Below are 27,091 nucleotides of genomic sequence, written 5' to 3' on the forward strand. Positions count from 1 at the left end.
TGGTTTCCACTGTTATGCTGATGAACCTGCCCCTCACCAGGCCTGCTCCCCCATCTCCGCTGGGCAGGGTCACAGTGGGGGGTGGGGAGGGGGATCTTTTGCATTCTTCAAGACCCACTTCAAATGCCACCTCTTCCACGGAGTGAAGTGTGGATTCTGTGTGGAGCATGGCCTCTAACTGGGTCACTCAACTGCCTTGATTTTCCTTTGCTGTAAAATGGACATAATCCCAAGAGCTACTTCCTAGGCCGTTGGAGGGATTCCCTGAGATGGTGACTTCTCAGCCTTAGATGCTGTCACCATGGTGACAATTACTCTTCTCAGAGTCCCCACACAGCCCAACTCACTCCAGCCGGAAACCTATTGCTTCCTCTGTGCCCCCATGGCCCTGGTTCAGACCTTCCTGGTGGCCACTTCACATCTTGTCTGTGCCGCCCAGAGCAGCGTCCTCCTACTCACCCTGCAATGCCTGCCAACCTCATGCCCAGAGCAGGGCCAGTTGCATCAGGTTCAATAGAGAGGCTATGAGCAAGATGGGGTGAATTCTTACAGAATCTCACCAAAGGAGACGTGGAGGGTGGGATGAGGAGTGTAAAACCAGCTACTCTCCACCCCTGCCTGCCTCCTGTGGTAAGGTGCGGGTTCACCCACTGGTTATGGCACAAGGCAGTGTGTTCCATGGGTTCTAGTGGGGCAGGGAAAGAGCCTGCATTTTCAAGCACCTGCCATGTGCCAGGCACTTGCTTAGCTTTTGCTATTCATGATCTCATCTCGACTTCACTCCAACTCCTGCTTCCAGACCAAGGTAGGTGTTACTTGTCACAGGGTAATGAAGGCTGGTAATGCAGGAGTAAAAGAATTTACCAGGACAGTTGTATGCAAAGGAAAGCAGATTGATTACAGAAAGTAGGAAAATACATCACCAGAGACACGACGGTCAGCCTTCAAGAAAGAAGCCTTTCTCTGGGGTGCAAGAAAGAAGCTGACTGCAAAGAAACAGAGACTTGCTGGGGGGGATTTTATAGGATGATGTTTATGCTGTCGAAAAGGGCTTTGTGCAGTACTGATTATGCCAAGGCTGCGAGGAGTTCAGTTGCAGAGGTCTGGTGAGAGCTGGGCCCAGGAAGATTGTGAGTTATTTGCACAGGAGGGCTGTGTGTCCCGGACCATGAAGAAAGGCAGGCTCAGACCTGATGAGCTTTCTTTTTTTTTTTTACTTTTCCCTGCTCCTACCGGCCTGGCTCCTTTTCCCTAATGAAGACTCCGCATTACTGTCCCCACTTCACAGATGAAGAAATCTCAGAGAGGTTAAGTAACTTTCTCAGGTCACACAGAGGGCAAAGTGGGGAGCTGTCCTGGCTGGTGTTAAAATGAATGCGTGTGTGCCCTGAGCATGTCCCTGTTGGGGACTGGAAGGAGGAGACTATTGGGAATGTCGGAAGGAAACAGGAATGTGTTGAGAGTGTGCAAAGTGAGCTCCTCTGCATGGCTCTTTGGCAGCAGGCCAGGGAGGCCTAGGGAGGGTGGCAGCACCGAAGCAGGAAAGCCACAGCCCCCTGGCCCCACCATGCATCCACATACAAGGGCAAGGCCAGGGGGGTGGTGCCTGTGATCTTCTTGTCCTTGTCTGCCCTAAAATGACAGAACAGACCAAGGAGCATCTTGCATAGGGTAGGCCTTGGGTCAGAGGCGGGCCTCGGAGGTCATCCCAGCCAGCCCCCTGCCCACTCCCCAAGACAGACAGCTCACTACCTCCACCCCTCTCTGCTTTGACAGCTCAGGTCATTAGAAAGCTTTTCCTTTTGCGTGGCTGCAACTTGCTTCCCAGAAGCCTCGGCCCACTGGGGCTCCACAGGCCAAACTTTATGTCAGCAGCTCGGAAATGTACCACCTGGTCTCTAGGGAGAAGAGAAATACAGCAGTCGCAAAGAAGGGCTTCCCTGCCAACTGTCTTACGCTGCAGTTTGGACATGGCCAGATCCTGTGGACAGAAACCGAGTGGGTGGGGGTGGGGGCCAGTGTGCTCTTCGGGGTCGTCTGGGGCACTGCGCTGGGTGAGTGGTGGGGGCAGGAGAGGGAGAATCAGGCGGAATCGGATGACAAGGCTGAAGAGCAGCCACTGCTGGCTGAGCCTGTGGCTCCCCTGCATACCTGGCCAGGATCCTGCCTGCCAGAGCCCTACACGGACCAGCCACTAGGTGTCCTGGAATGAAGCCACAAGGAATGCCATAGGGTCAGCCAGCAGGGTCCAGCAGATCCCCTGGGGTGACCAGCTCCGTGGGCGATTCTGCCTGGAGCCAGGGATCTGCCTGGAGACTGACAGTCCCGGGGTACTGGCCGCCACCCCGTGAGCTCCAGCGCTAAAGGCCAGCAGCTCCCCTGGGGCACACAGGGCTCCCATTAGTGCTGCCAGTGACTCTGCCTCAACGTACCTTCCTGGGTACCTACTGTACATCAGGTTCCACACTGGGCACCAGGAAAGCAGAGACAAATCATCCTCGGCTTTGCCCTTGTGGGGTCCACAAGGGGCAGGTCCATCAGAGTCTACGGAGGGTTTTTACTCCATTCCCTGATTCCATCCCCATGGCCCCTGCCTGCTAATAGGAGAGTGATTATTCTTCTCCCCATTTTACAGAAAATGAGCTGAAATGCAGAGAGGTCAGGCAGAAGGTGATGGGGCACAGCTGTGCTTGGCCCCTGCCTGGATCTGATAACAAAGCTCATCTGCTGCCCTGCCCTCACTTCACCCCTCACTTACCCAGCAACACAGAAGAGTGCCAGAGCCTAGGCAGTAACAGGGTTGGGCTCACAGAATTTAGAACCAGATGGACCTGGGTCCAAATCCCAGCTCTGGCATTTGTGGGCTGTGTGGCTTCAGAAAAGTCTCTCAACCTCTCTGTGTCTCCATGTGTCTGCAAATGGGGATTATAGTAGTCCCCATCTCACAGGCTTGTTGTGAGGTTTAATTGAGATAGTGCAGTGAGCACTTAAAACAGGGCTGCCGGCCGGGTGCGGTGGCTCACACCTGTAATCCCAGCACTTTGGGAGGCTGAGGTGGGCAGATCACGAGGTCAGGAGTTCAAGACCAGCCTGGCCAACATGGTGAAACCCTGTCTCTACTAAAAATACAAAAAATTAGTTGGGTGGCCAGGCGCGGTGGCTCAAGCCTGTAATCCCAGCACTTTGGGAGGCCGAGACGGGTGGATCACGAGGTCAGGAGATCGAGACCATCCTGGCTAACACGGTGAAACCCCGTCTCTACTAAAAATACAAAAAACTAGCCGGGCGAGGTGGTGGGCGCCTGTAGTCCCAGCTACTCGGGAGGCTGAGGCAGGAGAATGGCGTGAATCCGGGAGGCAGAGCTTGCAGTGAGCTGAGATCCGGCCACTGCACTCCAGCCTGGGTGATAGAGCGAGACTCCGTCTCAAAAAAAAAAAAAAAAAAAAAAAAAAAAAAAAAAAAAAAATTAGTTAGGTATGGTGGAGGCAGAGGAATCGCTTCAACCCAGGAGGCGGAGGTTGCAGTGAGCTGAGATCATGCCACTGCACTCCAGCCTGGGTGACAGAGCAAGACTCCATCTCAAAACGAAAACAAAAACAAACAAACAAACAAACAAACAAAAACCAGGGCTGCCCTCATGATCATTACTGCCACAGAGGGCATCTGAAAGGCATGGAGGAGTGGGCAGACCTGGGCAAAAGAGGACACAGGGCCCTGTGGTTAAGAGGACCCTGGCACCTCCCTTCACTCTCCTACCTGACCAAGAAAATGGGCCAGGTGTGCAATTGTTGAAACCCACATCCTGAAATTTGTTTAACTCCCCGACTAAGATGGAAGCTTCTCACATGTGGCCATGGGCCGTATCATCACCGAGTGCCAGAGCCCAACACAGCGCAGGCGCCCAGGAGCAGGCTGCCCTGGGGAAAAGACCACAGGAGGTTCTTTGAGATGTGAGGTGTGGGCGCCAGACAGTGGGAGGGGGCAGCTCCAACCCCCAGTCCCCTGGCTTGCAACCCTGGCTTTAGCTTTCCCCTGGGTCCTCTCCCGGGGGCTGGCTGGGGCTGATGGAGGTTGAGGGAGGGCAATGGCTGATATCCTAGACCCTTCAGCATGCTCAGGCATTTTCTCAGGAGTCAGGAGTTACACATGATGTGGCTGTGTCCTGTCTTCTCCCTCATTCACAGAAATCACACTAGTGGGTGCCTTATGCCCTGTCATTGCTTGGGGAGGGGCATGCCCAGAGAGCCCAGGCTGAGGGCGCAGGTTGAACCAACCTTCTCCCAAGTGGAGCTCTACCCTGCCAGGAATGGAGGCTGGAGAAGAGGGACAACTTTCACTTACTAGTCTTCCCAGAAGAGGTAAACAGGGGCTGGGGACCAGAATGTCCCTGAGAGATAGGGCCCTGAATTTAGAGTCCAAGTCGTGAGTCACCTCTCCTCTCCCCAAAGCATGTCCGTGTTCTTTGGATTGTGGAATTCCTCAATGCAAAATGGAAAAAATAGGCGGGGGCACAGTGGCTCAGGCCTGTAATCCCAGCTACTTGGGAGGCTAAGGCAGAGGATCACTTGAGCCCACGAGTTTGAGGTTGTAGTGAGCCATAGTCATACCACTGCACTCTAGCCTGGGTGACAGAGCGAGACCACGTCTAAAAAAAAAAAAAAAAAAAAAAACATAAAAACTGATGCCGGGTGAGATGGCTCACACCTGTAATCCCAACACTTTGGGAGGCCAAGGAGGGCAGGTCACCTGAGGTCAGGTGTTCGAGACCAGCCTGGACAACACGGCAAAACCTTGTCTCAATTAAAAACATGGGGTGGTGCATAACTGTAGTCCCAGCTACTTGGGGAGCTGAGGAGTGCAGGAGAATCACTTGAACCTGGGAGGCGGAAGTTGCAGTGAGCCGAGATTATGTCACTGCACTCCAGCCTGGGCAACAGAGCGAGACTCCATCTCAAAAATAAAAATAAAATGAAATGGAAAAAATAAAGGTGCCAGCTTCGCAGGTACAAGCAACAAGGGATGTCACTCCTATTGGGAGTGACGTGGAAGAAAACAGGCTCAGAGATGCTAAGTGACTGGCCCAAGATCACACAGCCTGCAAAGACCAGCTGGGGGTAAAAGGGATGGGAGTTAAGAAGGGAAGAGGAGAAGGCTCGGAGTGAGAAGACATTCCAAGACTAGGATCCAGGAAATGCCAGGAAGGGGTAAGGAGGTGGAAAGGGGAGGGCCTAGGGGGCCAGAGGGAGGGGGAGAGATTCCCAGCCAGTCCCAAAATGGCAAGTGGCAGCTAGGACCCAGGAGAGCAGAGAGTTCCACAGAATTAAGGGGTGGCTGACCTCTGAGGCCCTTCCTGATGTCAATATTTTATGTTTCAAGAATGCCACCCTCCACCATTCTGAGTCCCGTTCTACAACCCCCAGGCCCATCAGGGTCCCTTGGAACTTGCGGAGGACCCCAGCTTCATATTCTCCAAGAACCCTGAAACTTGAAGTTTTAATGTTTCTTCTGGTGAAGAGTGTCCTTCCCACTGTAGTGACACAGTGACAGGATGGAGCAGAGAATGTGTCCAGCCAGCTGCCGGCAGCCTGTTGCTCGCTGGAAATTAGTGTCGGAGTCAATCCTATAATTTTCCCCTGAGGAGTACAATTATGCCTCATTGTTCTTCTGTGCAAGTTAAAAGCATTAATTTACTCGATGTACACATTACGTGTACCACAAGTTTTCAAACTCTGTTTTGGCATTTTCATGTTCTGAAATATAGGGAATTCCAGAAAATGCATCTGAGAGGCCTGCAGAGTCCCTTCCCCCTGTGCCCCTCCAATTCTACCACTCTCTGATCCCGAGTCGGTCTTGCATTGCTGCTTTTGCAGGGGTAGGGAAGGCTTGGGGGAAAGTGCAGGAGAATGCCCCTGTCGCCTACAAGGCCAACCTTCGGCATCCCAAAGAATAAAAGTTCCTTATGGCCTCCAGCCTGGGGCTCTGGTTCTGGCCTCTGGGCAGTCAAGGAGGGCCATGCAGGACCGCAGATGGATTCCTCACACTACCCACCCCTGTCTTTATTGGCATGAGCCACCTGAACTCCTTAGGCAAGGACAAGGACAGCCAGGGCAGTCTGGCCAGATCCAGGGAGTCAGGGTGGTGAGCTAGCCCACTGGAGTGTGGGGGTCAGTGTGGTGAGCTAGTCCAGTGGAGTGTGGGGCATCAGGATGGTGAGCTAGCCCTCTGGGGTTGGGGGTAGACAGGGTGGTGAGCTAGCCCACTGGGATGGGGGGTGGACAGGGTAGTGAGCTAGCCCACTGGGGTGGGGGGTGGACAGGGTGGAGAGCTAGCCCACTGGAGTGTGGGGCATCAGGATGGTGAGCTAACCCTCTGGGGTAGGGGGTGGACAGGGTGGTGAGCTAGCCCTCTGGGGTGGGGGGTGGACAGGGTAGTGAGCTAGCCCACTGGGGTGGGGGGTGGACAGGGTGGAGGGCTAGCCCACTGGGGTCGGTGGTGGACAGGGTGGTGAGCTAGCCCACTGGGGTGGGGGGTGGGGGTGGACAGGGTGGTGAGCTAACCCACTGGGGTCAGGGGTGGACTGGGTGGTGGGCTAGCCCACTGGGGTGTGGGGTTGGACCTGCAGCACATGCTGAGTGGAGGATTCCTAAGGGTTTCCTAGGCTGGGACACCCTGGGGCACACAATTACCCTAAACACAAATGTTTCTCCAAATAACCAGTTCACACAGCCCCTGGGGGAATGAATCACTTCCTGTGATGTCATCCCTACACACCCATCTCCTGGAGGGCTCAGACTCCCAGGCTCAGGTGACAGGCAACACCTCCTCTTCTGGGGCTTCCCCCCTCCCACCAGTAAGACCAGCTAGAAACTCCATAGTCACCACCAACACCCAGGTGAAGGTTCCTGAAGGGCTCTTGGGTGCAGGTGCCCCGTGGGCTCACTCAGGATCCCAGAGCAACCTCTGCCTCCCAGAGTCAACCAGAGCGCAACAGCTATGAATAGCCCAGGCAACTTCCTGTTGCCCCTTCGCTGGGCCAGGGCCTGCGTTTGAGGATGCTAAGGAGCTTTACGGACACCCTATGCTCCCAGCACATGCAGTCTGAGATGTCCTTGTCTCCTCCCACCCTCTCAGGTGTGAGGGAAAGAACAGATGCTGGAGAAAAGGGAACTCACAGAGCTACCAGATCTGTGAGCACTGCCAGGGCACCCACGGCGCGAGGGGCCTTATACATGCATGGCCTCATTTATCTTCCCCTGAACCCATTATAACTGGCGTTATTGTTTCTTCATTTTCAGATGTGGAAACTGAGGCTCAGAAGTACAGCAGCTTGCCCAGGGTCACACAGCCATGCCTGGAGCCAGCCTGAGAATGGAGTGTGTTTGACTCCGGAGTCTGGGTACTTCACCTCCACAGTGGATTGCAGAGTGGACTCGGCTATCTCACGGGAGCTCAGATGAGGAAATGAAACCCACAGAGGACTAATAACTTGGCCCACATCAGGCAGGAAGTCAGTGGCAGAGCTAAGACCAGGTCTCCTGGCTCCCCATGAAATGCTTCTGGCCTTAGCAGCACCGTGTAGAGCCAGAGGTTCTGAAATCACCTTCTAGAAACAGTCATGCCCTCAGATGAGAGCAGAAGCCTGAAATAAGAAGAAGGGGGCCTGCAAGGGACCCTTTTTACTCTTGGTGTGAAAGTAGATTCCCAGATACAATGTGGGATGCCTAGTTAGATTTCAGCTTCAGCGGCCAGGCACGGTGGCTCACGCCGGTAATCCCAGCACTTTGGGAGGCCAAGGTGGGTTGATCACTTGAGGTCAGGAGTGTGAGACCAGTCTGGCCAACATGGTGAAATCCCATCTCTACTAAAAATACAAAAATTAGCAGGGTGATGGCGGGTGCCTGTAATCCCAGCTACTTGGGAGGCTGAGGCAGGGAATTGCTTGAACCCAGGAGGTGGAGGTTGCAGTGAGCTGAGGTTGCGCCATTGCACTCCAGCCTAGGTGACAGAGTGAGATTCCATCTCAAAAAAAAAAAGATTTCAGCTTCAGCTAAACAGCAGATTTTTTTAGTAGAAATATCTCCCATGCAATATACTAAAAAAGCTTTTTGTTATTTATCTGAAATTCAGACTCAACTAGGCATCCTGTATTTTTATTTGCTAAATCTGGCAAGCCTATGTTAACAGGGCAGGAGACAATGGGGTCTCTGCTAGCCACCTAGACCGGAGAGACCCAGCCCCCCACACCAGGACTCCCAGCAACAACTTAGAGTCAAGGTTTGGTTTCCATGGCTCCTGGTTCTCCTCCCTAGCTCTGCCACTAGGGTCACAGACCACTGGCCAACAGAGAAGCAGGAAGGGCTTCTTGGGCAGAGGATCACTGGAGGCCAGGTGGGCAGCTGGGTCCTGCATACCTTAGCCAGACCAGCAGGCACAGGGGCTGAGTCCCAAGAGGGAGATAAGAGCTCAGATCCCACCCAGTAACAGACTCCCAGCCCCTAGCTCCTCTTTGAGGGAGACTCCCACCACGAGCCCCCTATCTGCAAGGGGTTCCACCCCACCTGGCCCAGCAGGGATGGAATCCATAGACAGCCTGTCAGAGTTGGAAGTGCCGCCAGAGATCACCAAATCCAGTTCCCTTAGTGGTCAGGTAGGGAAATTAGTCTCCAAGTCCCCGTCTGGGCACAGCCAGCACAGGAAAGATTTGGGTCAACAGGAGAAGCAAATGTTACTGCTGCCTCCTCAGATGTCATCATTGCCACCATCACCGCCATCATCGCCATCATCACTGTTCATCACCATAATCACTGTCATCACCATCATGTCACAGCAAACATGATCCCCAGCCTTCTGGCTCCAGGTTCTCTCCTCATATTAATTCACCGAATATTTCCTAACCACTCCCTCCTGATTGGAATCAATCTAGTTACCCCTGGCTGACCTCCAAGGATCAAGCTACCACACACGTCCCTTCGCCTCAGAGAGATGGGGGCTTGGCAAGAAGTTGAGGGATGGGGGGACCAGTTCTCTTCCCCGTCTTGAGCCATCTGATGTTCCACACAAGTTCTACCTAGGTGTCAGAATTCAGGGCCCAGATCCCAAAGCCTGACCCCAGAGCTTAGAGTTAGAATTCTAAGGCCGGACTCTTATCCAGGGGCTTGAGGCCAATGTCCTGAGCCCAGTGCCCAGAAGCTGGGGCCCCAAGGAGGACCTGATCAGACCCTAGTTCCTTCCTCCCAGGCTCCATAGCCAACTCCACCTTCTCTGCTATCTCCTGCCAGCATCCTCTTCAATGTGCCTGACTTGTCTATCAGGCACCCACCCCATGACCTCCATTCTAAATCAGCTCTCTGCAGCCAGGTGAGTGCCTCCCAGCTCTTACCTGTGAACGTCCACATGTGCCGAGACTCCCACTACACACACGGCGTGGGTAGGCATCTTCAGGGACAGCTGCACAGCTCTCTTTGGGGCCATCCTGTCACCTGGCTCCCAGCCTCCTAAAACAGCTCCGGCTCCCCAGCTCCCGTGCTGGGCACTTCTTCGCCGGGAAGAAGTGTGAGTTCTGACGGGTTGGTGCCTCCTCCTCCCTTTTAATTTCACCCTGCGACCTGATTAGCTTGCCTGAGCCTGGTCCCCACCTCCTGGCTCCACACCCTCCTCATTCAGGGCTGTCAATCCAGGAGGTCAGTGTGCCCATGGCCTCTCTAGGAGATGGGGAAGGGGAGCTTCAGCTAGGGGCCCCAGGTGGAGCAGGGCTCAGCTGCCAACAGGAGGCCCTCCAGAGCTCCCCAGCAGCCCCGTCCTCCCCTCCAAAGACTCCTTGTACCTGAACCCCTATTGCAATGATGTCAGTGTTTCTGAGGACTGACTATGTGCGGGCTCTGCCTCTAACCACCTGTGATCCTTATCAAATCTTTTAACCTCTCTGTGACTCAGCTGCCTCATGTGTAAGTTGGCAGCTGTAACAGTAGTACCTGTCCCACTGTGTTGATGTGGGAAAGACATGAGTTATATGTAAGAAGATTAGCACAGCTCCTGGCACTTGGTGCTCACTAAAATGCTAACAACTATGACTTGTATCCGCATTTGGCAGGTAAGAGAATCATGGCCGTAGTTCTCACTGGTAGTAAGTGGTAGAGTTAGAACTTCCACGCAGGTTCACCTGTCTCACCACACAATACCACCCCCACCAGGTGAGGGAAGGCCCTTGTGCCCAGACTCCACAGACAGCAGAAGCCACCCCAGGCAAGCATTCTTGGGGAGCCAGAGAGGAGGGAACTTGAAAAAGAGCTCAGAGCAATGACCTGGGAGCATGGACTCATTTCTGAAAATCCCTCTTCTTTCAGCTCAGCACAGCAAGCTTCAGCCTGTTCTGAGGCTCTTTGCAGAACTTCATTTGTTAATTTGACAAGTGTTTGTGAATCGTCTTTTATGCGTTCGGCACTCATTTAGGTGGTGAGGATACAACTATGAACAAAAGAGACCATGGTTCCTACTCTGATGACATTTATATTCTGGGGGAGACAGACCATAGGTGAAGTTAAGTGAGTAAAGTGTGTATGACATTAGATGGTGCACTGAGGTTCTTCCCATTATTCAAGCGAGGGATGGCATGACTTGGTCCCAGGGTAACAGGGAAGGTGGTGGGAAGTGGTTGGATCCTGAATGTATCTTGAAGGTAGAGCTGATGAGGTTTGCTGATGAGTTGGATGTGGGTGTGAGAGAGAGAGTGGTCAAGGATCACTGGAGTATTTGGGACCTGAGCAACTAGAAGGATGGAGTTGTCATCAGAGAGATGGGGAAGGCTGCAGGAAGGAAAGCAGGGCAGGGAGCTTGGCCATTCTCTGTTGGACTCATTCAACATGAGATGTCTGTTAGCCAAAGCTTGGGGTAGAGGTGGTGAATTGCAGGTGACATGTTCCCTTCATATCGGGCATCAGGGGTGATGAGAAGAGCCGTTCCCTCTGGAATCACAGGACACCCCTCCTCAGTAATGTGGTCCTCTCCTTCCAGGGGGCTGTTATACAGAGTGGAAAAGGGGGCACAGAAACCAGAACTCTGGTGTCCACAGGGCTGGGGTGGGAGGGCAGCAAAGAGCAAGAAAGAGAGACAGAGGAGAAACAGCCTTGCCTGAGGAGTTGTCAGTCTGATGGAAGATGTGGGGGACACACAGTCCCTGCCTGCAGGAACCCCAGCCTGATTAGGGAAACAGGAAATGTTAAAATGGCATACACATTTTTTTGGTTACTTTTGATTTTGAAGATCTTTTTGAAATAATCTTTCTTATTGCAAATATTATTGATCTGCAAATTCATTACACCTAAAGGCACCAAGACAAAGTCTAATTTTACCCCATGGATACAGAACTCAGAGAAACAGGTGTTCAGGGATGGTTTTCCATCACCCAAACCCCAAACCCCAATTTACCAGGACCTCAGTCATTTTGTTTAATAGCATTTATTGACATAATCATGTCCATTTCATATGGAATGGAATGCGGAGTGGAAAAAGCAGGTTCCTGCAGAACATGTGGGTGTGTTCCCATTAGAGAAGATTAAACGGATGGGTGGGTGGATGGATGGATGGATGGATGGATGGATGGATGGATGGATGGATGGATGTGTGGGTGGATGGAGGGACAGAGAGATGGATAGGTGAACGATAGGAAAAAGGGAGGGAGGAAGAAAGGCAGGCTGGTGCATAAAGAGCTCTCTAAAAAGATGATGATGATGATGGTGATGATGACAACAATAACGATGATGCAAGCACATATATGGCCCTCACCATGTGCCACTGTTTTAAGACCTTTCTATGTATTCATTTACCTAATCCTCACAATAATACTGGGTGGCAGGTATCAATCAAGCCTGGAATCCCAAGTTCAAATAGACCACATGGATGTGCAGGATGTGCCCTTGGCCAGTTGTGGGCAGGGCAAGGGCCCAGGTAGGTCATGGTGTCTTAAAAGAATGTTCTTTGGGCCGGGCGCAGCGGCTCATGCCTGTAATCCCAGCACTTTGGGAGGCCAAGGCGGGTGGATCATGAGTCAAGAGTTTGAGACCAGCCTGGCCAACATGGTGAAACCCTGTCTTTACTAAGAATACAAAAATTAGCCGGATGTGGTAGCAGGCACCTGTAATTCCAGCTACTCGGGAGGCTGAGGCAGGAGAATTGCTTGAACCTGGGAGGTGGAGGTTAGTGAGCCAAGATTGCACCATTGCACTCCAGCCTGGGCAACAGAGCAAGACTCTGTCTCGGAAAAAAAAAAAAAAGAATGTTCTTTGAGATAGAAGAAAGAGAAAGGGGGCAAGGAGGGAAGAGCAGAGGGTAGGTAGGGAGGAGGAGAGGAGGATTGGCACATCTCTATTTTACAGCAAAAGAAACTGAGGCACACAGAAGTTGAGGACCCTCCCAAGTCAATGGTTGGAAGTTGGTCCCATTGGGATTTGAGACCAGGCCATCTGACCCTGGTGGGCTGATTGTTGACTAGATCCCTGGGAGGCAGAATATCAGGTCATTTCTTCCCCATGCTTGTGTGTATTGTTTGAATCACTTTCATGAGCAAACAACATTTTTACTGTTGGAAAAAAAAAATGAAGTCACCCTCATTATTCTCTCTTCAAGGAAAAATAAGATGCGTTTCCTCCTTTTGGCTTCTCTCCCCACCCTCTGCTAGTCCCTCCCTGCCTCCCTTTTTCATTCTTCCAGCTCAAAGAACATTCTTTTAAGACACCATGACCCGCCTGGGCCCCTGCCCTGCCTACAGCTCACAAACACCACAACCTGCACACCCATGCTGTGGTCGCTTTGAACTTGGGATTTCAGCCTTGATCGGTCAGACTGGGGAGGAGCGAGGGTGGCAGACCTCTGTGACATCACTGCCCCCTTCTCCTCTGGAGGAGGACATAAACCTGGGAGGCCGGCCCCACTTGGCCTGAAACGGGGCCCCATGCAGGGTAGAGCCCGCTGCCCAATGACTAGGGGACTCTAAGATGACCCCAGGAAGCCCCTGGAACAACCCAAGAAACCGCTATAGGGAAAGTGTCTGGTGCTGGGGCTGCAATGGCCAGGGCCTCATTTTCCCTCTTCTTCAACAATTTTTTTTTTTGAGCACCTAAAATGTGCCAGACATTATTCTGGCCCTGGGGATACCACAGTGAATAAAATAGACCCAGCCCCTGCCCTCATGGGGCATCCCGGAGGGCAGGCAGGTAGAAAGCTGGTGGGATAGAAACTGCGATATCGGGAAGTGATTCGGACAAATAAAATAGAAGAGAGGAGGGGATGGGGTGCTGTTTTAAGTCAAGTGATCAGAGAAGGCCAATCTGAAGAAATGATATTGGAGCAGAGATCTGGAAATGAGACCTTAGTGATAATGACATAAACATTTATTTGGTGACTATAGATTTTGAAGGTCTTTTTTGAAATAATCTTTCCTATTGCAAACGTTATTGATCTGCAAAGTACATTACACCTAAAGGCACCAAGGCAAGTTCTAAGTTTACCCCACGGATACAGAGCCCCGGAAAACAGGTGTCTACGGACTAAGATTCCATGAACCTAGTGTGGCAAGCCGGGTTTCCATTAGCAGCCAGAGCAGCCACTCTCTGTCTCTCACACACACAGAGAGAGCCCTTTCCTCTCATTCTCATGAATGCATAAGTTAAACATTAGAGAACTGAAGAAAATGGTGTCCAAGTATGAGGGCTGGAATGTGAAAACAAACCCGTTAAGACCACGCCTGGGTTTTCTCAGACCCGAAAGTCTGATGAAATAATGAAAGTATTCTTACACATACACCTCATACCAGGGCCCATTTAGGATTAAGAAACTTTCTGCTGGGCGCAGTGGCTCATGCCTGGAATCCCAGCACTTTGGGAGGCTGAGGTGCATGGATCACTTGAAGCTAGGAGTTCCAGACCAGCCTGGGCAACATGGCAAAACCCCATCTCTACTAAAAAAATAAACTAGCCAGATGTGGTGGTGTGCACCTGTAGTCCCAGCTACTCAGGAGGCTGAGACATGAGAATTGGTGGAACCCAGGGGCAGAGGTAGCAGTCAGCTGAGATCACGTCACTGTACTCCAGCCTGGGCAACAGAGTGAGGCTCTGTCTCAAAAAAAAGATTAAGAAACTTTCCAAGGCTCTAGAAAAAGCTTCCCAGACCCTAGACCCTAAAGATTAGATAAAGATGGAATGAAACAGACTTACTCACTGGTAAGGTGTACTCCCACACGTAGGCATACAGCTTAGAATGTATACAACACTGGAGAAAAACTTTTACTTTCAAGTGGGTCTGGTGAGTTACTCCGACCTTCTCCCTGTAACCGGTTGCAGAAATAAAATCCCTTCTTTCTCAATCTGTCTGCATCTCCTTATTGGACCACGAGAGCAAGCAGCCTGACCTCATTCATCCAGAAACACTAGGATCACCCCCCACAACTCCCCAGTCTCCCTATCTACAAAATGGGTTGTTACGCTAGATCAGAGTTTCCAAACTCAGACACCTTTGGGGGGCAGGCAGATTATATAAATGTGTGACGTTACCAGCTGGGAGACAATAGGGACGGGTGGTCACTGCTGGAGAGGGAACAGAGCCTGCTGGGTTAATGAGAAACATTAAGTCAGTGTTTCTCAGGAACAGAATACTGAGGTCAAACAAAACCCACCGGTAGGCCAGACCCAGCCCTTGGGCCATGAGTTTGGGCCCCTAGCATTGGTTATTGTGTGTTGGTGGGTAAGGAGAGGGGTGGACGGAATAACTCTGGCTGGGGAAGTCATTTGATACCCTTGAGGGTAAGCAATGTGGGCCCCAGGGAGCCTTGGCACCATCAGGGCATGGAAATTGCCTGCCTCAGACCTTGGGACCAATCAGGGTAGGTTCTGGGGCTACTCTTGTGTTGCTGACACTAGCTGTGGGCTCTTCTGGTCCGGGAGACCTCTCCCTAACACACACACACACACACACACACACACACACACACACACACGCTGCCTGCTGTGCCTGAGCTCACCTAGGACTCCATGGAGGAAGGTAGGGAGGATCAGCAGAGCCCAGTTCTTGTAACCCCCTGTCTGAGGCCATTCTCCCCTTCCAGCACCCCCAGGGCACCACAGGGACAGTTTCACTTGTTCTCCAGGATCCTCCAACTTCAAGCTGGAAGGGTCCCCGAAACTATCAATGCAGTCCCTTCACTTCCAGCTGGGTAAACCACAGCACGGAGAGAAGCAGTGACTCACCCAGGGTGACACAGTAAAGTCACAAGAAGCCAGATTTGGATCCAAAGTCTTCATTCATGCAACAAACATCTATGAGGCACTTTTTATATGCAGGTGCTGTTGCAGAAATCAGAGTCCTGGACATCTGCTGAGTCTGCTCAGCTCCCTGTGTTGACCCAACCCCTTCCTGTGCTCCTGGCACCCAGGGCAGGATCCCGGACCTTCTGGTGAATGGGGGAGAAACCTTGGGGGTTCTGACTTGGCCATTGTGAGAAAATAGGGACCCACTGATTACCACAGGGCCAGAGGGTGGGCTGGAGTCTCTAATGGCAGGAAGTGGTGAGGACCATGAGTCACCCAACTCAATCCACACTGTCCCCTCAGCACCCAAAATCCAGACCAGGCTCTGCTGGGCACCGCGGACCTGCAGGAATTACCCATTCCCTCCTCAGGTCCGGGGACATCCCGGACTCCGTGCGCCAGCATCAGCAAGCAGTGTTAATGACACCATTCATGGGGCAGGGTGGGACATGGCACAGCCCCAGCTGAGCAGGCTTGTGTCCTCTGCCCTCGGGGGGCTGTGACCAGGCGAGTCATCCCCACAGGTGGCCAACTTAGCAGCCTCCAAGCACATCGGCCCCTTCCCTGCCCCCAGCTGACTTTTCCCATCTCAGCAAATGGCGCCACCTCCACCCTAGTCACCCAAGCCAGCCCAGGCAACCTCTCCCTCCCACTCCCCCACACCGCCTAACCGTCAGCTCTACCTCCCTAACATCTCTTGACCCTTCCCTTCCTCTTTGCCCCCATCCTCACCTCCACCATCACCATCCTGGTTCCAGCCACCATCTCTCAGCTGAGACCTCAGCAACTCCTGGTCTCCCTGGCCCCAGGCTTACTGCATTCCTTGCCGCAAGCAGTCATGTTCCCTCTGACACGTGTATCTGATTGCATCATTCCCCTGCTGAAAAGCCTTCCCTGGATCCCCCCAAGATAGAGAAGGACTAAGGGGCCCTACCATCTAGGGTTCCAATCTGGGCCCAGCTGTTTCTCCAATTTCAGGGCTCTGGGCAAGTGATTTAACGTCTCCAAGGCTCAGTCTCCTAAATGGTAAAATTTGAATTAATTACTTAATTAATTTATTTATTTATTTATTTATTTATTTATTATTTTGAGATGGAGTCTCACTTTGTAGTCCAGGCTGGAGTACAGTGGCACAATCTCACCTCACTGCAACTTCTGCCACTCAGATTCAAGCAATCCTCCTGCCTCAGCCTTCCATGTAGCTAGGATGACAAGCATGTGCCACCACGCCCAGGTAATTTTTGTATTTTTAGTAGAGACAGGGTTTCGCTGTGTTAGCCAGGCTGGTCTGGAACTCCTGACCTCAGGTGATCCGCCTGCCTCAGCCTCCCAAAGTGCTGAGATTACAGGTGTGAGCCACTGCGCCTGGCTTAAAATCTGGAATAATTTAGAAGTAAGAAATAACATATGTAAAAGGTGCCTGGCATATGCTTGATGCTCAAGACATAGACACTTTGTGTGGCATTCAAGGCCCCTGAGACCAGCCTCTGAGGGACCTCTTTTCACTCAGTGCCCAACCTTTGTCCCGATCAAAATTCCTCTGGGCATTCCTGCTGCCCCCACTGGGGGATTGCTCCCTGATCTGGGAGTCTTCGTGAATCTCTGCCCATCACCAACCTTCCTGCCCTCCCCTTCCCTCCCCTAACTCCACCTTTTCCCCTCCAGCACCCACTCCACAGGAAGACTCAGCATTTCCACTTCTTTTATAGATTTACATCCCACATCCTAATAAAAAAAAATTAAGACTGCCCATAAAGTATACCCTGAATAAGGTGAGTTTTTGGTTTTTTGTTTTTTGTTTTTCAAGTGAGGAAATTAAGTCAAATAATGAGGAAAGAAAGAAAAAGACAGGTCTGGACATCCTGTCCGGTTGGTAGATTTCACCGTGAGTTCCCTGGTGGCCCAGGAGAAAAAGAAAATATAACTGGTTTTAGGAATCATGGTGTTCACAAAGTAAAACTCAACCAGTTGAGGGGGAAAAGCCCTGCTCTTCTAGGCCCTGAGAACTGAGAGAAATCCATCCCTTCCCACCTTGGGTGGAGTTTAATGGATGGGGAAAGTGTGGAATATTGAACCATCTGGTTCACAGCATCCTTATATTCGGGTCTGGCTTGATCCATGGGTTTATTTTGGGATGGGATGTCTATAGAAATATGAGTTTTGGGCCGGGCACGGTGGCTCACGCCTGTGAGCACTTTGGGAGGCCGAGATGGGCGGATCACGAGGTCCGGAGATCGAGACTATCCTGGCTAACATGGTGAAACCCCATCTCTACTAAAAATACAAAAAATTAGCCAGGTGTGGTGGCGGGCACCTGTAGTCCCAGCTACTCGGGAGGCTGAGGCAGGAGAATGGCATGAACTGGGGAGACAGAGCTTGCAGTGAGCCGAGATGGTGCCACTGCACTCCATCCTGGGCAACAGAGCGAGACTCCGTCTCAAAAAAAAAAGAAAGAAATATGTGTTTTGGGTCCTTCAGACTCTTCTCCATGAGAATTCTTTGTTTTAACCAAACCTTTGTTTGAATAGTGCCAGGGAACGTGTGGTTTCCCTCCCGGATATTGGCTCTTCCTTGCAGCTGACAGAGCAGCGACCCAAAGTCATCTAAAAGTCAGCCAACCTGGGGCTAGAGTTGAGGTCCCACCGTGAGAATCAGCACAGGTCCAGCACCTTCTACTGATTCACTAAGAGCTGGGGGACACTCATACCTGGAAAGGGGGTGGGGGACAACACCTCTGTAGGGTATCCCCAGTGCAGGACTCACATATCGGCAGCCCCTTCGGTGAAGGCCCCTTGGACCGGCTGCCTCCTTGAACATGTGGAGACAGAGGCAGAGAGTGACTTGCCATAAACCACACAGCCAGGGAGAGGCAAACCGAGGTAAAAGACAGAAAACCAGAGTTAGAAACTTGAATTCTTGGGCCCCTTGCCACGCTTTCTCGAAAAACTCTTCTTTTTCTTTCACAGGGGCAGCTCTGCCTAATGGAGACTCTCCATCTAGATCCGGCCCATCTGCTGTGGTTCTCACGATCCAGGTTGCTGGCGAGACACTGTCTCACAAGACCTTCATGCGACAGAAGGGCCCAGCATCTTTCCCAAAATCACTCGTTTATTCAGCAGACATTTCTTGGGCCCCTAGCATGGGCCAGGTAATGAACAGATGAAGAGGAGCTGGTCGCAGTCTGCTTTATAGGTGAGCGTGGTTGATGGGGAGTGTGGAAATGTGAACATATTGTTAGCAGGGAGTTGGTTATTCCACCATGATAAAGGGAGGGAAGGGATACTAATAATGGGAGCCAGCATTTATTGAGCACTTATGGTATGCCAGCTCTGACTAAGCACTTTGCAGACATCATCCTTAATCCTTGCAACAGACCTGGGAGGGGAGCACTGCTATTGTCCCTGCTTTGCAGAGGGGGAAAATCTAGTGTCAGAGTTTAAGCAATGTGGCCAAGGTCTCTTGCTAATTAGGATGGAAGCAGAGAAGCAACCCCAGTCCATGGAACTTCGGAGCTTGTATTTTAGTTGCTACATCCAACTGGCTCCGAGGATGAGGCCAGAGGGTGCCTGTGTCCCTTCATGGGTTGCTGGTGCTTACAGGCTGCAGGGACTGCCAGCCCCAGCCCCTCCCATTGTGTCACACACCCCCAGCTTCAGCCCTGCCAAAGATGTCATTGTCTGGTGTCTGGTCCCTTGGGCCCCAGCAGCCCTCCTGGACAGAGGCCTGGTGGCAACAGGGTTCAAGAGACCCCCAGTTTCCAGCTGTCCCCACACCATTAAGGTCCTCTGAGCACTGGCCACCCAACTCCATCACCCCTTAGAGCCTGGAGCCTCCCAGGGCACGAGTGCAGACCTTCCAGTTCCTGCCGGCCTTGGAAAGGGCCCGGGTTGGGGTCTAGCCCAGAGCTAGGAAAGAGGCCCATCTGAGAAAGGGCCCTGATGGCTGGGGTGAGGGAATGGGGGTACACACACTCCCAGAAAGTCAGGACAGGAGAAAGCTAGAGATAACTCACAAGTCCCAGGGGCTTTGCATTTAACGCAGATGATATAGTAGACACTCAGGACAAAGCAGGCAGGTGTCAAAGCCTACCTGCTCATCTCTTCCCCTCCAGAAGGCCCTGTAACCCTGGTGCAGCAGCCTGAGGTTGCATAGATCCTCTCAGAAAGTCACCAGTCTGTTTGTCACTAATAAGAAGGCCCAGAGAGGGCAAGCAATTGGCCCAAGGCCACACAGCCCATGTTCTTTCCCCTACAACCAGGGAGAGAGGAAGTGGCACCGGGGGTGGAGGGGAAGAAACAATGGTTACAAGTGGGGCAAGCCACACCAGTAGTGGACAGAGCATGGGGACAGTGGCAGGCCCCACCCAAGGCTACCACTCACCATCTGGGTGACCATGGTAGACGCTTCACCACTCTGGGCCTTTACAATACATGCCCCTTGACACCTCCCAGGGAGGTGGCTGTGCTTATCTCCTAATCTGCTGATATTTATAAAGCACCACCAGGCACTCAGTACATATTAGTCCCCATCCTGATCCCTCGTGATCTACCTCCTCCAGGAAGCCCTCCCAGATGGCTCTGGCTCCCAGGGAATGTGCTGTTCTCTAAGCAGCCCCCACAGGCTCCTGGGCTGGGAAATTACCTGTTTCAACTCTATTCCCCTTGTCACTCTGGTAAGTAGGACTGCACATTCCAAAAGGACACGGAAAGGGACCTGCTAGGCCTTTGGCTCAGGGGACCAGGAAGCTGATGTCAGTGAAAAACATCTAGATTTGCAGTGGTATGAGAGCTCTCAGCCGCCCATCCCACAGCTGGCCAGTAGCCCCCACGTTCCCTGGGAAAAGGATTCAGTTGCTGCTCAGCAGAGCTCTTAGTCTGGCCCCCATTGCCCTGACTGGGGCACTCAGCGTCATCTGACAGGAGAGTTCCTGCTTCTTCGCACCCCAGTCTGGGCCTGTGGCTTAGTGAAGCCAGAGGGGCCCCTGGAGAGGACAGCATGGGAGGAGAACGGGAGTGCAGGGGACAAAGACATACAGATAAATGAACGGAAACAGAAAGAAGCAGACTGAAAATAGAGAGACAGAGACAGAGAAAGCCCAAAACAGGGACAAAAGAGAGAGAGAGAGAACCCGGCGAAGGAAGAGAGATGAAGAGAAAGGCAGAGACAGTGAGGTGCAAAGAGAGACTGAGAGAACCAGAGACTGAGATGGAGAGGGACAAACTGAAGGACAGAGGGAGGAACAGAACAAAGAAAGACAGAGACCCTGCGAGGGAGAGCAAGAGACAGCTCCCAGGCAGGCAGAACAGAGCCCAGGAACCCTGGGGCCCCAGAGCCCATGTGCTCCCTCTCCACTTTCCGCTTCCCTGGGGGCTCCCCTTTCCCAAGCCTGCTGTTCCCGGCACTCAGGCAGGGCTGGGGGAGACAAGTAATGATCACTGAACTTGTGCGTGGGCTGGGCGCTGGGGCCACGCCCCCTTGACACCTCCCAGGTGGATGGTTGTACTTATCCCTCATGTGCAGATGAAGAAACTGAGGTGGGGAGCCATCAGGTAACTCAGTCGATAACACCGAATGTTAGGGTGCAGGCAAGAGGGTCATGGATAAGGAGACTGAGGCCCAGAGGGGGGTGGTGCCTGGCTCTGGGTCACACAGCAGCCAGCTGCAGAGCCTGGGGCTGGAAGCCGGTTCCCCTGGTACCTTGCCTGGCTCCTAAGAAAACAAAGCGAATCTCATTAAGTCTTTGGTAATGAGGCTCCAGGTCTTATCAGACGGGCGGTGGCCAACACTCTAGAAACTGTCAACGCCCCCTCCGCATTCTCCATGCCCACCTCCTGCCTCCCACTCTCTTTTCTGGGAAGGCGCCTCTGGGACCACCCAAACTCGCCCTCTCTTCTAGGAACCAGGCCCCTGTCAGTGGCATCTCCATCTCCCCACACCCTGCTCTCCAGCCTGGACACCCGTGTAGAACCGACAAGCAGCAGGGTGGCCATTTGTACACCCCCCACAGTGACATCAGCGAAGCGTGTCCTCAGGCTCCCCCCAAGGACCTAGGCCCCCTGGAGAAAGGGAGGGAGGGCCAGCACGCTGACTCACATTGAGTGGCAGCTCTTGGCACACACCTTCGCTCGCCGTGGCCTCTTGCATCCCACAAGGAAGGGACAGGTGAGCAAAGCGTGGCTAAGAGAGGAAGAGAGTCCCACGGGTCATCCAGGCCAGTCGCCCGACCCTGAGCTCATGCTCCTGCCATTACCAGGACCCCAGACTGTTTTCCTGTGTGTCCTGGTCCCATCCCTGTCCTGAGCCAAAGTGTGGACCGCCTCGCCCTGCAGCCCTTCCTCCTCCACGTATATGCCCTGTGTCCTGGGATACAGCAGGCCGGGAAGAGGGGGACCCTTCCTGGCTGGGGGCAAGACAAGTCAGAGATCCTCTTGGGCCATGGTGGTCCAGTCTAGGCGGTGGTTTTCCTGTCTGCATCATTTGGGTGGAGGGGGTAGCGTGATGGCCTCTGAGGGTCCTTAGGCTCCAACCTCTCCTGAACTTCACCTTGCCTGCATGTCCTCTGGGGCCTGGGGTCCTCATTTCCACCCTCCATGGTGGCCCTGGTGCCTCGTAGGCTGATCCCAGGTTTCCAGAGCCTTCAGGAGACGGCACTTCTGGCTCCCGGGGATCAGGGAGCATCTAGGCATGGACGCTGTGATCTGCCTGGCCTCTTGCCCCAGCCTCCTGACCCATGGAGGGAGGGGGTTGGGAACAAGAATGCAGGGAGTCTGCCTGAGGCTGCTCAGGGCTGCACCACACACCCTCACGTGTCCCCAACCTGGCATGCTGCTCCTGGCGTGGGATGCAGCCTCATGTCCTCTCAGAACTCCCAATCTGGGGCTGGCAGCGTCTGGCAGAGTCTGATGCAGACGCAGAGATTACAAGACAGCTCTTCCCAGACAAGCATGATGCCCAAAAAACCACCAAGATGGCTAAATAGCAGAAAGGAGCTTTACCGGTGGTATGAATTTGCACACCAGGAAGAAACGGTCTCTGGCGTGCTCCAGAGGTGCTCTCTCTCGGGAGAGGAAAAGGGCAGGTTGGGTTTTGTGCCTCTCGGAGCCCGTATCACGCAATAGAGTCATACATATTCAGCAGGTTTGGGGAAAAGGCTATCTATATTTATGAAGGGAGGGGAGCGTATGCACACAAGCACACCCCATGTTCACTTTGGGCTAGGGTTCTAGTACTAAAATGAGGTGGAATTTGGTTCTTTACAGCAAAAGGTGTAGGACACAAAAACATTTTGTTTGCGGACTCTATAAGCTGCTGAAATGGCTTAAGGACTGCAGTTGCGTATCAGAAGAGGATGTTTGAGGCTAGGTGCAATGGCTCATGCCTCTAATCCCAGCACTTTGGGAGACCAAGGCGGGTGGATTGCTTGGAGTTTGAGACCAGCCTGAGCAACATGGCGAAACCCCGTCTCTACAAAAAATAAAAGAAAATTACCCAGGCAAGGTGGTGCATGCCTATAATCCCAGCTACTTGGGAGGCTGAGGTGTAAGGATCATATGAGCCTGGAAGGTCGAGGATGCAGTGAGCCGTGTTCATGCCACTGAACAGCAGCTTGGGCAACAGAGTGAGACCCTGTCTCAAAAAAAAAAAAAAAAAAAAAAAAAGGAAGAAGAAGAAGAGGAAGACAAAGGAGGAGGAGAAGAGGAAGAAGAAAAAGAAGAGGAAGAAGAAGAAGACGAACGAAGACGAAGAAAGAAGAAAATGAAGACGAAGACGACGACGACAAAGAAGCAGAAGAGGAAGAGAGGAAGAGGAAGAGGAAGAGGAAGAGGAAGAGGAAGAAGAAGAAGAAGAAGAAGAAGAAGAAGAAGAAGAAGAAGAAGAAGAAGAAGAAGAAGAAGAAGAAGAAGAAGAAGGAGAAGAAGAAAATGTTTGTAAGGCAGTTCCTCCCTCTGGTCAGAGTATAGTGGTCTGGGTTGTAAATCCAAGTCAGGAAGGATGAGACGATTTGCCTGACAGCTCTTATTATTGGGAGTTTAGCAAGGGTGTGGTTATTTTTGAGATGGAGTCTCACTCACTCTGTTACCCAGGCTGGAGTGCAGTGGCGCAATCTTGGCTCACTGCAAACTCCACCTCCCAGGTTCAAGCAATTCTCCTGCCTCAGCCTCCTGAGCAGCTGGGATGACAGGCGTGCACCACCACCACCCAGCTAATTTTTGTATTTTCGGTAAAGACGGGCTTGTCTCGAACTCCTGACTGCAAGTGATCCGCCCGCCTTAGTCTCACAAAGTGCTAGGATTACAGGCATGAGCCATCACGCCTGGCCAGGTGTGGTTATTCTTGCAGTGGTAGGAATTTAGGGAGTTGCCATGCCAACCAGGCCTTGAACCTTCTGCCTGTAGGTAACTTTTATTTCCTTAACCTTGGGGTCCATCTTAGTTGATAAAGGGGCATCTATTTTGGTGTCTCAGATGATGAACATAGAGGCCCCCCCCCAGGACCATGGGCTCTAGGTCCAGCTGTGGTCGGGAGTCTTCCTGGGAGGTGACAGTGGAGCAGCAGGGTGAAGAAGGGACTGGGTGTCAGGCCTCTGTGTCCAGCACACCCCTTGTTTCCCTGTTGTCACTCCGGGCCAGCCCCACCCCCTACCTGCTCCCAGGTGTTCACAGTACCTCCTTCCTAGATAAGCTACAGACAATGTCAGAGCTGTTGGGCCCTTAATGACACATGGACCACTAGAGCAGAGAACTGAGAAGGAAGCTGGGTGGTACCAGGTGAGCTAGGAACAGGGCCCAGGCTAGAATGCAGGGCTTGTGCCCCGCCCAGTGCCCTGTGCACTGCCGTTTTGTGCCTGTTCTCAGACTCTAGGACACGATGCCCCCGAACCTGCCAAGGTGTCCCCCATCATTCACGCACTGATTGGCCGTGGGCTTCTTTCATGTCCTGGGCCCGGCTTTCATGCATGCCCACCCCCTGTGGCCTCAGTGTGGCCCCTTCACTCCAATGTGTTGGCCTCTGTCCCCATGCCACTCACAGCCCCCCTTGAGTCCCCATCAGGGCTGGCAGCCTGAGGAGTGGGAGGGGAAGTCTGGCTGTGCCTGACATGGCAAGTTTTCCCAGGAGAGGTGAAGATTTCTAAACTGGACCCAGCTTTCCAGAGCATTCACCAGCCTGGTCCCACCCCCACTCCCCACCAAAGCATCTGCCCTCCTGGCTGGATCTGACTTACCCGCACTGAGCACCAGGAACTGGATTCCAGGGCCAAGAATTTGACCACATCCTGTGAGTCCAGCCTGACATTCCCCAAAACAGGGTGGAAACCAAGGGAGGGATCAGCAGATGAGCACGCATTCAGCTGATGGAGTCAAGGAATCTTCTAAAAGCAGCACTCACTACAAGGGATTTAAAAACCCAGCCCAGAAAATAAGCATAGGGAAACCCTTGCTTTTCACTTTACCTGGGTTCTGAAGAAATCTTAAGAAAACTTTTGTAAGTAAATCGAAAGTTACTTTGGTGAGGGGAGTTGACCCCTTAATAGCCACCTTTATTTCTTGCTCATTCTAAATGCCTATCTCCTCCACCACGGTCGAGCTGTCTTCAAGAACGAGGGCCACATCATACTCTTTCTGATAACCCAGCACCCAGCACAGGGCCTGGGCCATTCATTATTGGTGCTCTTGGAATGAGCTGATGAATAAGCAAGTTAAATTTGCTAATAGAGGAGGTAACTCACAATCCTTATATCTGACAAAGAGCTCACCTCCAGAATTTATAAGAACAGCTACAAATAAATATGAAAAAGGCAAACCTCCTGAATTTTTAATGAGCAAAAAAAATTCGCCAGGCATGGTGGTTCACATCTGTAATCTCAGCACTTTGGGAGGCCAAGGTGGGTGGATCACCTGAAGTCAGGAGCTCGAGACTAGCCTGGCCAACATGGCAAAACCCCATCTCTACTAAAAATACAAAAATTAGCCAGATGTGGTGGTGCACACCTATAGTCCCAGCTACTCAGGAGGCTGAGCTAGGAGAATGGCTTGTACCTAGGAGGTGGAGGTTGCAGTGAGTCAAGATTGCGCCACTGCACTCCAGCCTGGGCGACAGAGTGAGACTCTGTCTCAAAAAAAAAAAAAAAAAAAAAAAAAAACCAGTAAAAGAAACCAAGAGGCCAATAAACATAGGAAAAGATGCTTGACTTCTTTAGTCACCAGGGAAATGCAAAGGAAAACAAAAAGGAGACTCTACCACACTACCACCAGGATGGCCAAAGTTAAAAAGTCTCACAATACCAAGTGTTGGCAATGTGGATGTGGAAAAAACAGAACTCTCAGACACTCCCTGTGAGAAAGGAAATTGGTAGGATCACATTGGAAAACTGTTGGCAGTATCTGTTAGAGTTGGAGCACAACACATATTTTCCCTGTGATAGGTGTCCCCGCCCAAATCTCATATCAAATCATGATCCCCATGTGTCAAGGGAAGAATCTGGTGGGAGGTGATTGGAGCATGGGGGTAGTTTCCCCCATAGTCTTCTCATGATAGTGAGGGAGTTCTCACAAGATCTGATGGTTTAAAAGTGGCAGTTTCCCCTGTACTCTCTCTGTCTCTTTCCTGCTGACTTGTGAAGAAGGTGCTTACTTCCTCTTCCACCATGATTACAAGTTTCTTGAGGCCTCCACAGCCATGCAGAGCTGTGAGTCAATTAAACCTCTTTCCTTTATAAATTACCCAGTCTCAAGTAGTTCTTTATAGCAATGTGAAAACGGACTAACACACCTATTATCCAGCAATTCCACTCCTCGACACCGTAGAAGAATGAGATCATTTCCCACCAAAAGATATGTATAAGGACATTCATAGCAACTTTACTTTCAATAACCACAAATTGGAAATAACCCAAATGTCCATCAATAGAAAGAGGGATACATTCATTATAGTACCTTCATTGAATGAAATACTATACAACAATGAAAAAGAACATACTACAGTTCCATGCAACAACTGGAATAAACCTCACAGACATATTGATGTGCAAGAGAATCCAGATACAAAAGACTAAATACTGCGTGTTTCCATTTATATGAAGTTCAAGAACAGGCAAAACTAACCTATGGTGATGGAGGTCAGAAAAGTAATTACATTTAGAGGAGGCAGCATTGACTAGCAGCAGGCATGAAGAAGGCTTCTGGGGTTTTGGAAATGTTCTGTATCTTGATCGGAGTGGTGATTACATTGCTGTAATTATATGTAAACATATATTGAGCCATATACTTAAAATGTATGTACTTTATATATGGGAACTTCTATAAGCAATTAAACATTTTTTTCCATATAGTGAAAACACGCCCAAACCAGGATAGAAACCAGAAAAGGTTTCATTAAGTAACCACATGTACAGCTGATAGGATTAGAGTCAAAAGCATTCCAGAAACAACATTCACTACAAGATTTTTATTTTATTTTATTTATGAGACAAGGTCTGGCTCTATTGCCCATGCTGGAGTGCAGTGGCACGATCTCAGCTCATTGCAACCTCCACCTCCCAGGCTCAAGCCATCCTCCCAACCTCAGCTTCCCAAGTAGCTAGGACTACAGGCATGCACCACCACACCTGGCTAATTTTTGTATTTTTAGTAGAGACAGGATTTCTCTATGTTGTCCAGGCTGGTCTTAAACTCATGAGCTCAAGTTAATTACCTACTTCAGCCTCCCAAAGTGCTGTGATTACAGGCATGAGCCACCATGCCTGGCCTGCTACAAGATATTTAAAAGCCCAAATTTTAATTTACAGATAAAGCCAA

The 27,091-nt window shown here is 51.6% G+C and overlaps 1 protein-coding gene, 2 long non-coding RNA genes and 1 pseudogene across 3 annotated transcripts in view; all 4 read right to left on the reverse strand.

The window, feature by feature from the left end:
• LOC105483141 (peptidyl arginine deiminase 1) overlaps positions 1–9,561 on the reverse strand; it is a 40,364-nt gene extending 30,803 nt beyond the window's left edge. Inside the window, exon 1 of the mRNA XM_011743826.2 lies at positions 9,380–9,561. Coding sequence (XP_011742128.1) covers positions 9,380–9,471 — 92 coding nt within the window. The 5' untranslated portion in view covers positions 9,472–9,561. The remainder of the gene's footprint in view (positions 1–9,379) is intronic.
• A 932-nt stretch (positions 9,562–10,493) lies between these two features.
• Positions 10,494–15,421, reverse strand: LOC105483142 (uncharacterized). Its single transcript, XR_988060.2, has 3 exons — positions 15,237–15,421; positions 14,208–14,317; positions 10,494–11,193 (listed from the first exon to the last, which is right to left on the reverse strand). It is a non-coding gene; the product is annotated as an uncharacterized lncRNA (long non-coding RNA).
• A 3,193-nt stretch (positions 15,422–18,614) lies between these two features.
• LOC139355374 (uncharacterized) lies at positions 18,615–24,889 on the reverse strand. Its single transcript, XR_011609466.1, has 4 exons — positions 24,743–24,889; positions 21,824–22,019; positions 19,386–19,544; positions 18,615–18,700 (listed from the first exon to the last, which is right to left on the reverse strand). It is a non-coding gene; the product is annotated as an uncharacterized lncRNA (long non-coding RNA).
• Positions 19,974–20,993, reverse strand: LOC105483162 (uncharacterized; annotated as a pseudogene).
• Positions 24,890–27,091: the final 2,202 nt, after the last annotated feature.

Source organism: Macaca nemestrina, chromosome 1 (assembly GCF_043159975.1).
Source record: "Macaca nemestrina isolate mMacNem1 chromosome 1, mMacNem.hap1, whole genome shotgun sequence".
In the NCBI taxonomy this organism is placed as follows: domain Eukaryota; kingdom Metazoa; phylum Chordata; class Mammalia; order Primates; family Cercopithecidae; genus Macaca; species Macaca nemestrina.